The 12,348-nt window shown below is 38.1% G+C and overlaps 1 protein-coding gene across 1 annotated transcript in view; it reads right to left on the bottom strand.

The window, feature by feature from the left end:
* LOC122788060 (low-density lipoprotein receptor-related protein 2-like) overlaps positions 1 to 12,348 on the bottom strand; it is a 1,238,079-nt gene that overhangs the window by 574,459 nt on the left and 651,272 nt on the right. Inside the window, exon 44 of the mRNA XM_044054982.1 lies at positions 2,771 to 2,974. Within this exon, the coding sequence (XP_043910917.1) occupies positions 2,771 to 2,974 (204 nt within the window). The remainder of the gene's footprint in view (positions 1 to 2,770; positions 2,975 to 12,348) is intronic.

Here is a 12,348-nt window from a genome sequence, read left to right as displayed (position 1 = left end):
GAAACTACCTATAATAAGATTGCCAGATTTGCAGCTAACCAAACCTACAAGTCACACCACTGATAAGCAATACAGCAACTAGACTGGCTAGAATTCCCTTAGCTGCTCCAACTATACCAACTACAAATCATCCACTCTATCCTCTATCTACCCTCCTTCTGCCCCAGCCTCTCCACTATCATATCTAAATATTCCCCTGCTAGGACGGTACACAGCTCAAATCAAGAATTATTAGACATCTACAAACCCAAAACCAAAATAGGCTGCCTTCTCTATAACTATAACCAAACTATATCCTGGAACCAACTGCCCTTGGAAATAAAATCCCTCCAGCATAGCAAAAGTTTCAAATTAGCCACAAGGAAATACCCAAAAACAAAATGGTCTTGCCACTGTAGCCAACAACCTGAAACCACCATCCTTTCTCCTATTTCACTACCTTACTCTTAATGTATCTCTAACACTATTCCCCTGCTTCTTCTACCTCTTCCCTTCCTCTATCTCCAACCACTCTTAATTATTACAATCTCAAAACAACCTACCTGTCTAGTCTGTCTCCTATCCTCTACCTCCCCTACATCTCCTACTAGCCATTCTTACTTTCCTTTCTTGTTTCCAAACTCCTATACAACTAGATCCTACCCACTTTAAATAAGCATCTGCCTAACTATTAACTCATTTTGCTCTAAGCAGCTTAAATAATATTGTAACTAGTCACATTTTCTTCTGCTAATTGTTTAAAACCTTGTTTGTAACAACTCACATACTTGTCTGACAATTGTTAATCCTCTGTATAATTGAATTGCCTGAGGAGCTTTTTTTTTTCTCCAGGTCTCTGCTTGTAAGATCCTATAGCTGATTGTAACTACTATGTTACTAAAATTTAATAAATTGTTTTCTAGTCCTGAGGAACTTTTCTCCCCGGGTCTCTGCTGAAAGTGAGCCAAAAGCTCAGTCAAACTAACCCGGTTAACAAATGTAAAATAAAATAAATAAACAAATAAATAAATAAATAATAAATAAAATAAAACTGCAGTCTGCAATTGAAAACACTAACCATACTGATGAGAACTAAAGATCTCAAACTTCTGAGAGCATGGACAGATGCAAGTAAAAAAAAAAGTTAAACTAAATAAATAAATAAATTGTGGGGTTCTGAAACATGCTGGTGTGTGTTCTTGTACGTTGCATCTGAGAAAAATGTTCAACCAATCAGATTAAGTGTTTGTTCTTATCCATTGTTTGGCAAAAATTATACAATAACAGCTCACTGCTATTTAAAAATGAGTAAGCTGATTGGACAGCTCAACCACAGTGCTTGTTGTAAATCAAGTATATATCACAGGAAAAAAGTCCTGCTGCTAAAGTACCATTGAGTGGATACAGTTCCTATTGGCATATGCTTATAAAATAGAGCAAAATATGAAAGAAATCTGTAAAACTAATGAATCAGAAAAGTACCTGATTTTATTTGTATTTTTGTACTGTCCATCATAAAATCTCAGTAGTAATAAAAAAACAATAAAAAAATAGCAATTTCTCCACTCTTTGAACTTAACTACATTGCACTTTTTGTGCTGTGCAATAGTGGGAACATAAGTCCTGTATGCATGGTGCAGTACATCAGTAAACACTACAGCGCAGTTATAGAACAACATTATTTAAGAAAGGTAAGCAATTTCTTTCTTAAATAATGTTATTGTATAACAGCAATAATCAAGTCCTGTTTGTTATTGTATTTGTATTTAATACGATTGGCTTTGTTTAATCACTCAGGCTTAAACCACACCAACAATAGATAAATCCTGATATACACATGCAGTCATGGATTATTGCTTAATTATTCACCTTTAATGCAGCTGTTGTGCTACATTAAAGCACATGCTTAAGTAAAAAAAGAAGCTGCAATGACAGTGCTTCCAGCTCATCAGGTGAGTAAGCTCCAGTGACTGTGGTCTTTCCCACCTCAAAAAAATACACATCCTCTGGTGCACATTATGTAGCTAGAAGAACATCTGATACTTTGCCTGTCCACTCACTGTGAACACCTGATACTATGCCTGTCCACTCACTGTGAACATCTGATACTATGCCTGTCCACTCACTGTGAACATCTGATACTATGCCTGTCCACTCACTGTCCCTGATACTATGCCTGTCCACTCACTGTGAACATCTGATACTATGCCTGTTCACTCACTGTCCTTGATACTATGCCTGTCCACTCACTGTGAACATCTGATACTATGCCTGCCCACTCACTGTCCTTGATACTATGCCTGTCCACTCACTGTTCTTGATACTATGCCTGTCCACTCACTGTCCTTGCTTATTTTCTTCAAACATCCAGGACATATCATGATTCTGATGTATAAAAAACACTGGATGCTTCAGTAATATAAAAATATATGACTAGATCTTTATGCCATCAAGGCCCCTCCCACCGCCAACTCATATGCTGCTTTGTCACAACAGGACATCCCACTTCCAGTGAAGCAGCTCCTACTATCCAAAGGCTTACAGTTTAAAATTACAGAATAATTCGCTCTGGCAATATGGCCACTACATAGGTCACACAAAATACAATAATATAATACAATACAATACTGAATTAAGATCACTTAAAACATAAATAACACACATGTAAATCATGGATATTACTTAAATCTCTGTCATTTAGTATCCATGTCTTGTCCTATAAATGCAGTTCAAAGATTTTGGCAAAGCACATAGTACTAGTGTAGAGAAAGGCTTTGCTGCCCCTACTTACCACAGACTCTCTCCAGCTCATCCGTTTTGTCACCGCAGTCATTACGCCCATTGCACTTTGATCTTTCGGAGACACAGTTCCCATTGAGACAGGTGAACTGGTCAGACTGACACCTCTTGCCCTCATCTTTCACACAGTCCTTGCCACCATTTGCCAGGTACCATTTTCCATCTGAAGGACATTGGCACTCTGCACCGCTGGGACCTGCCAATAAATACGGATAAAAAAGGATGAAGAAGCATAAATATTACTTTTGTTGTTTTACACTATATGAGGAACATGTTGCACAGTGCTGTAAAACAATACTGCAACAACGAAAAGTGGCTTTTATATTAAATTATACGTTTTTTTTAAGAATCCTTCAGTATCTAAGATTTGTCAGATAATGTACAATATATACAAATGCAGGCTATATTAACATACAGTGCAAGCACCTGATCTACACTACAGCTTTTACACAGAATACAATGGTACAAATGAAATTAAACTGGCCTTAACATTAAATGGAGAATATCAGCTTGGCATTATTGTCTTTGAACCAGTCTCACAGAAGGCCAAACATTATCATATCCACAAATGAGCATTACTTTGGTTATCACATCACACTGCAGCATTGTTTAACAGTACTGTGTTTACTCACAGTAATGATTTGTTTGTTGATGCTGATATAAATAGCCTGTGTAATCATTCTGAGCCAAACGCAGGATTCATGGCAGTTAATTAAATGTAACATGATCATAACTCAAAACATTTCATCCATGCAATTTAAAACACAAGACTGCCCAACCCTAGCAACGAACAGCAGATTAGCATTGGGCTAATTTGTGTAAAGCACAACTAAACATAAAGCTGTCAAAAAGTACAAAAAAAAAAAGTTACAATTATCAAAGACCTAGCTATTCTGAATTCTTGGTCCTCCTCAGAAACAGATATACACACACACACACACACACACACACACACACACATACACACACACACACACACACACACACACACACACACACACACACACACATACACACACACACACACGAAAACAAGTATAAATCATGTAAGGGGACTTTGCTCCCCAGCCCCAATATGGGCAAGACTCCTCCCACAACATCCTCATTTACACACAGTCCTGAGCTACAAAACTTTGAAAACAGTGTACTAGACATATGAGACATAGCAGCACTCAACTACTTTCTTCACACAATATTTATATCAAAGAATAAGATCTTGATGAAACATTTTATATTTTATTAATTTTATTTTACTTTTTTTTAATTTTTATTTTGCTTTTGTTTACCAGGTTTGTCTGACTGGGATTAGTCAAAAAGTTCATTTTCACTGGAGGCCTGGCAGGAAAAATTCCAATGTATTAGACATTTTTTAAACAGACATTCAGTAATACACATAGACAAACATTAAATAATATACATTATCAATAGCATATACATTTGCTAATTAGATTGCATTTATATGAAAGTAGAGGCAAACTATAGCTGTAATATAAAAGATACTTCTGCATCAGCAGATGTTAAATAGTGAGGATTTGAAGAGGTCTAATAATGGGTTTGTCAAATAACTAATATATCATATGATTAGTGCTTAGAAATTCAAAGAAATGGAGGTATGGAAAGGAAGTAAGTAGGGCAGAAAATGGCAATACGGCAGATAAGAGGTGGGGTGTAAAGCAGGTTCATTTACATATACTCACATCATAAGGTTTATATTAGACGTAAAGAGGAGGTAAGTAGTGTCACAAAACTGTGTATATGGCTAGAAGATGCTAGTAAAACCATTCAGATATTGGTGAAAACTGGTTGTGCGGCATAGAATTCTGAAATAAAGAGAAATGGTTTGATGAAGCTGAAGGTAACAGTGGCATTTATCCTAGAGATATACAGGATCAGATCCAACTTGATCTGATGAGTGAAATTTTAGCTGCATTTTAAATAAGTTTGCATTCTGAATGGATTTCAGTGGTAGGGGGATGTGGTTTCATAGTTTAGCTACACTATTTGACTATAGACAGCCACTTGCAGGATTAGATGATTTGGTTATAGTGATTAGTCATTTTTCTCTACAGTATAAAATTCTACTGGGCAGTATTGTTGTATTAATTTGTTAAGGGATGGGCAAATTTCTGGCTTATAGAGAAGTCTGTGTGTTGAAGTTAGCTGAGAGAAAGCTAGGTGATGTGGTGGTTCTAACCAATTTAATTCTCTGAGTGCTAGGCAGTGGTGTGTTCTATTTTTATAGTTTACTGCAAATAGTACTTTTCCGTTATCGGGGCAACAAGCAAAATGTCTGCTTGATGTGAAGTCCCCGCTGCTTATTCTTTCTGGGGTTTACATTTGTGTTCATCCTCCCGCTAGTATTCATCTTCTGGCAACACATCAGTGGTGACTTGATTCTTCGGTTATGCTTTGAGTTTTGGCGTGGTTGCCACCGTTCTACTGATGTTTCCTTGAAACTCACCGCTGCTTAATTTCGCATGGTTTTGTGCTTTTCAGTTTGGATTTGTTGTCGGACTGTTACTGATTTGCAGCCAAGTCACTGCCGCTTATACAGACAGCTGTAGAACGATCCCCTGTAAATTCATAAATAGTGTGTGAATGACCGTTATTTTGTGAAAAAGTAAGTGCTCCTCTTTCCGACCATCAGCTGATTTGTAATGGTCATCATGTTAAGATTTGTAATGCTGGGAGGCATATCTGTCAACATGCACACACTGAGAATGGGGAGATCTGAAGTTAGTCCTTCTTCTGGGATTTCAGAATAATTGCCTTTGGGATTACTTTTTTTACTAAACTACTTTGAGTTTATTCCCTTATCAACCAGCTGACAGTCAGGAAGAGGAGCACTTCCTTGGCTTTTTTCAGAAAATAACGTCGTCCATTCACCCCTATTAATGAATTAAGAGGGTATTTTTCTACAGTGTTATGGCGCATACACAGCCCAGAAGTGAGCCGGTGTAAAAAAGGTGGAAAGCCCAGCAATTATTGGTTAAGAAAAACAGCAATCGGTATGAGGAAAGGGCTTCATATGACAAAGTTTGGGCTTTTCAGAAATATGCGAACTTGACAAACCATTTTGATATTAGTCAGTAACAGCAAGTTGTTTGCATTTCAAGGTTAGGTCTAGCCATTCACGCGCCTTACAACTGTTGCCCCGATAATGGAAAACTTCCCCGCAAATTTTACTATTTTATTAATAACAGTTCTCAATTTTGGACAGTTGTGAGACTTGAAGTTTAATGAAGAATAGGGCAGCATACAGTAGAGATAGCAATAAGAAAGGAGAGGTTATACATCTTCTGGCCATGTCAGTGAGGTAGGTTTTCACACTGTACCTAGGTTTTGATGATTTTTTTTAATCACTGATAAAACATGAGGGTCGAATTTAAACTGGTCATCTATGGTGACACCCAGTAATTTTGCGTGATTTACTTGTTCTATTATAATGTTATTAGCAGACACTATACTGAATAGTGTTGTTCTTGCAGAGATGTCTTTGTGAGGTGAAAAGCAGCAATATATATATATATATTTAGGATTTAGAAGTTTAGAAGTAGTTGTGAATTATTTAGCCATAACATACATACTTCAATCAATAACATGCATACTTCAATCAATAACAGACATACTTCAATCAATAACAAGGATAGTTGCATAAGGTCTTGGAATTTAGAGAGAGACTTGACAGAGCAGATTAGGGTCAAGAGTAAAGGATCTATTTTGTAGCAGTGTAGACGTCCTTGATGAATATATAGAATACAATAGGATCTTGTATAGATCCTTGTGGGGCACCAAAGCTTACTGGCAAGAAGGAGGAGAAACCATTTTCCTATTTCACTGCTTGTTTTCTATTTGAGAGGTCACTATGGAACTCTGCAGTGAAGAGTTGGTGAGATCTAAGGATGAGAGTTTGTGTAACAGCTTCTGGGGAGCCACAGTATCAAAATGTTTTGATAAGTCTAGGAAGATGGTGGAGACTAGTTTTCTGGCATTTCTATGGGTGTTGATAGTATTAACAAAATTCAACAAAACAGTAGTGGTTATCTATTAGGTAGCTGATAAGTTAACTATGAATACATCTTTCATATATTTTTGATAGGGGAGCTAAAATTACAACTAGCCTGCAGTTTGAAAGATCTGTATTGATTCCACCATTGTGCAGCGAAATAATAAATAATTTTTTCCATAGCGAGGGGACTTTATTTTCAAATATGGACTGATTGGTTAATGACCGTACTGTCTGAGTAAAGTGGGTGTTGAATAGGTTGGCTATAGTATCGTTATGTTTCTGTTTGGTGTTGGCTCTCTAGTTTGTCCGGTATTTAACAGTTGATTGACAGAGGCCCAGCACAGTTTTGGATTATTAGTGTGCATGTCTGGACAGGTGGAGTAGTGGCTTTTCCTATCATTGGTGATGAGTTGTTTTGTTGTGTTTCTTAGTTGTCTATACGCTAAAAAAAGTAGGATCTGTTTTATTTTTTGCCAGGCCCTTCCATGCTTTATCTCTTTGTTTCACGAGTTGTTTAGTTACTAAGGACCTCCATGAGGCAGGGTCAGATTTGACTCTTTTCATTCTGAGGGAGGCTTGTGTGTTTGAAACACAAAGGAAGATTTTGTTGAACTCAGAGACAGCATCATCTATGGGGAGAATCCTTAGTGAGTTATTTCCAACAGAAATCTGCCAATCTCGGTGTCAGCGATGTTAAATTATGCCTTCCCCCCAAAAAATAAATGCATTCTTTATAAATTTAACCTCTAGAGTTGATGTGTCCTTAGGATGACAGTTTATGTAAGAGGTTTGGGTGTGAGATAGTATCAAACGTTTTTGATAAGTCTAGGAAGATGATGAAGACTGGGCTTCTGGCATTTCTATAGATCTTGACAGTATTAAAATTCAGCAAAGTAGTAATTGTACTGTGATGAGAAAGAAGCTTTGTTGGGTTGAAGACAGAAGCTGGCTATCTGTTAGATAGTTGATGAGTATGAATACTTTTTCCTAATACTTTTGATATGGGAGATAAAATGGCAATTGGCCTACAGTTTAAAATATCTGTACTGATTTCACCCATGTGTAGTGACATAATGAATGATTTTCTCTGTAGCGAAGGGATGTAATTTTTAGATGCGGATTGATTTATCAGAATTGAAACCGCATATGCAATAGCCTCAGCTGCTATTTTAACACAGACTGTCAGGGGACTTTGGTGATGAGTTGTTTTGTTTGGTTTCTTAGTAGCCTATATGCTAGTAAATTAGGAACTGTTTTATTTTTTGCCCAGCCCTTTCCATGCTTTGTCTCTTTGTTTCATGAGTTGTTTAGTTGCTAGAATAGCCACAGGGCAGGGTTGGCTTTGACTCTTGTAATTCTGATAGGGGCTTCTCTGTTTAGTACACCAAGGAAGATTTTGTTGAACTCAGAGACAGCATCATCTGTGGGGAGAATCTTTACTGAATCATTTCCAACAGAAATCTAATAATCTCAGTGGTAATGATGTTAACCCCCCCACACAAAAATATAATATGTGTATTCTCTATAAATTTAACCTGTAAATGCAAGTGCTCAAAACACAGACTCTGTAGCTAACTGGGCTTGGAACAGTGATCTGAAAAGGCCATTCAGACGTGCTCTGACATCAGGACCTTACTTGTTTAGGGGTGTTTAACTTCAGTAATCCATCCCTCTTTTTCCAAAGGTCTGGTATGATATCCTTTTTTGAATAGGAAAAGATCTATCTATCTATCTACTTGTTAAACTAGTCATGATTAAATATCTTATTTGTTATCCTTCATTGGGGATATAAATCCTGACAGTCATTTATTCCCTGAAAATGCTATTGGGCTTCTTCAGTTAAAAAACCTCAGCTACAAGACAGGTTAAAGATCTCTCCCTATCACTTGTCCTGCAGCAAGCCCTCCTTGATGTCCTACGTCTTCTAAAAGCAAATGAGTCTGTAGACACACAAACTATAGGGTCTATATTACGTTATCGAAAAAAGATCTTCATCGAACACGTCTTTGCTGACCAATAAATGTGAAAACACTAATCTCCAAATGGCCACTTCAGTGAATTATTTCCAGGGGAAAAAAAATCACATGGCCAGCAAAAACAAAACAAACTTTCAAACAGTACAAAGTGGGGGGCTTAGCTTCCCACACCACCCTAACTAAATATATCAACTCTGACATCGCACTACAGTGGGCAAAAGGGCAAATTCCCAACAGCGGGCAAGTGTTTTTTCCCCTGGGAAAAAAATTGCTGAAGTGGCCATTCGGAGATTAGTATTTTTGCTGTTTATTGGTCAGCGAAGACATGTTCGATGAACACGTTTTTCGATAACGTAACATAGACCCAAACTAAAGACTTAAATCTCTACTAAAAATTAACAAGACAAGTTGAAGGGACAGAGTTATTACTCAGCATTTCCGCATCGTCATCATCAATATACGTTTTCCCATTTTCTACATGGGTTGGGGCATCATGTCACTGTTCTCCATCTCTTTCCATTCAATGCCACTCTCCTACCTTCTTTGACACTCATGATTGACTGTCAGAGGTCTTCTCTCACACAATCCCTTCACCTCTTTGCTGGACGCCTTTGTTTCTCATGACTTCTTCTTGTCTGTCCCAAATTTTCTTCACCAGATTGTCTTCTGCTTTTCTGCACATGTGCCTGAACCACCATAATCTTTTTTTTTTCTCCTGTTCCGCAGTTGGAGCTACCTTGGCTTCTACTCTTATGTCTTCATTTCCTCATCTGTACCACAGTTTGCACCATACCACCTGTCTCAGGTACTTCATCTCCATCACCTCTAGCTTCCTCAACTGCTCTGCCTGTATTTTCAAGGTTTCTGTGCCATATAGCAGTAGGGTCTATATTACATGATCGAACAGTGAAATGTTCGAATATGTAATAATCTACCCCTAAATGTTCAACTGTCGGAATGTTGAACGGTTCATTGGAGATCTCCGTACAGTGCGGACATGGAAGTTTTCCATTGTCTGCAATGAAGTGCGATCTCGGAGTTGGTTAGAGCATTTTTATGGTTTGTTTGGGTGTTTTTATGGGGTTTTTTTTGCTGTTCGACATTACAGCATTTCGACATTTTAGGGGTTGATTATTACGTGTTCGAACATTTCACTGTTCGATCACGTAATATAGACTCATAGCAGTACTGGTTGCACCACTGTTTTGTACACTTTACTTTTCAACTTCTTTGGCATTTTTCAATCATATACAACACTTGATGTTCTGTGCCAGCTGGCTGCAGCCCTTCTGATTCTAGCATTGACCTCCTCATTCAGACTTCCCTTCTCCTTGCTCACTTCTCCCAGATACTTGAAGTTTTAAACTGTTCCACTATTTTCCTTTGTATTTCAATTCTTTGCATTTTCTGATTCCCCTCATTTGCTGCTATTACAACTGTCTTATCTGTATTCAGATTCTTCACATGTCCCTTCAGGTTTGTATTCCATTCCCCTATCCTTTGCTGAAGTTCTTGCTCAGTCTGCCTGTAATACCACATCATATGCATACAACAGCTTTGTTGACCTATCTCCTCTGTCTTGTTTGCTAATGTAGTCCATCACCAGTATGAACAGCAGTGTACTCAGAGCTGAACACTAATGCAGACCCACTTCCACCAGGAACCCCTGTGTGAGACGGAGCACTGTTTGTACTCGAGTGATTGGGTCCTTGTACATTACTTGCACTATTCTGCCAGTATTTCTAGGAAAAGGACGCAATGTAAGATTGTTAAAATCATCTTTCTTGGGAATTTGTCATATGCTTTCTCCAAATCTAGGAATTCCCAGTTGGACTTTTTCCTCATCTCTTCTTCTCAACTATCTGTCTTACTGTAAACATTGGTTTGGTTGTGCTGATCTGAATCCGAACTGCTCATCTCACATCTTACTTTTTACTAATCTATATTCATTTATCAATCACCCTCTCCAGAACTTTCATGCAATGCGGCAGGAGTTTGATACCTTTGTACTTCACCCAATTCTGGATGTCCCCTTTCTTCTCATGCACCAGCACTAGTATGCTTATTCTCCAGTCATTCAGGATATACCTGTCTCTCCTTACTGCTATGAGTTCACTTAGGAGCCATTTCTTCCCTACCTCACTCACCATCGTGATCATATCTGCTGTGATTTTATCTGAGCCTTCTGCTTTCTCTGACTTCATTTTCCTTAGCACTATTCGTAGTTGTTCTAGGGTGAGCCCCTCCTCTTCCTCCTCCTCTTTTTTCATCATGGGTTCTGTCTGGCGTAGGGTGGGTGTGCAGGTTGTTACTGATATCCCTTTTGAAATGTGTCTGATTATCTTCTTTGTCTTTCTGTCTTTGCCTTACAACCTGATAATGTTTCTTTGTGCCACCTGCTGAGTCACTTTCCAGATGCTGGCAGAGTGCCTCCAATACCTTGTTCTTTGCTATTGCATCTCCCCTCTTGACTTCTTTGTTAGCCAACCTGTATTCCATCTTATCCTTGTCCATTATTTCTATTTCCCATTTTTTCCTGGACTCCTTCTTCCTTTTGATGACTTCCTGGACTTTTGCATTCCACCACCAGATTTCCTACCTGGCTCAGCAACATACAGTGGCTATAAAAAGTTTACACACCCTGCTAAAATGCCAGGTTTTTGTGATATAAAAAAATGAAATCACAATAAATAATTTCAAAACTTTTTCCACCTTTAATGTGGTCTATAACCTTTACAATTCAATTGAAAAACAACTTTGTTAGGGGAAAAATATAAACAATAAAAAATGTACAATAAGCTGGTTGCATAAGTATGACACCCTTAAACTAATACTTTGTTGAAGCACCTTTTGATTTAATTACAGCATTCATTCTTATTGAGTACACACCAGCCATCAATTAAAGAGACTCTGATTAACCCTAAATAAAGTTCAGCTGTCCTAGTAGGATTTTCCTGACATTTACTCAGTTGCCTGCTACAGCAAAAGCCATGGTTTGCAGAGAGCTTACAAAGCATCAAAGGGATCTCATTGTTGAAAGGTATCAGTCAGGATAATGGTACAAAAACATTTTCACAGCATTGGATACACAATGGAACTCAGTGAAGACAGTCATCAAAAAGTGGAAAAAATATGGGCCAATGGTGATGTTGCAAAGAACTGGACACCCTTCCAAAATTGATGAAAAGACAAGATGAAAACTGGTCAGGGAGGCTGCCAAGAGACCTACAGCAACACTGAAGGAGCTGTCGGAATTTCTGGCAAGTACTGGTTGTGTACTACATGTGACAAAAATCTTCTGCATTCTGGGCTATGGGGTAGGGTTGCAAGAAAGAAGCCTTTTCTTACACAGAAAAACATCCAGGCCCAGCTAAAATTTGCAAAACAATACATCAAGTCTCCCAAAAGCATGTGGGAAAATGTGTTATGGTCTGATGAGACCAAGGTTGAACTTTTTGGCCACAATTCCAAAAGGTATGTTTGGCTCAAAAACAACACTTCACATCACCAAAAGAACACCATCCCCACTGTGAAGCATGGTGGTGGCAGTATCATGCTTTGGGGTTGCTTTTCTTCAACTGGAAC

Source organism: Protopterus annectens, chromosome 13.part0 (genome assembly GCF_019279795.1).
Source record: "Protopterus annectens isolate FY-2018-M chromosome 13.part0, PAN1.0, whole genome shotgun sequence".
NCBI lineage: Eukaryota > Metazoa > Chordata > Ceratodontiformes > Protopteridae > Protopterus > Protopterus annectens.
The sequence above is the reverse complement of the archived record's forward strand: the minus strand, read 5'-3'. Positions and strand labels throughout refer to the sequence as shown.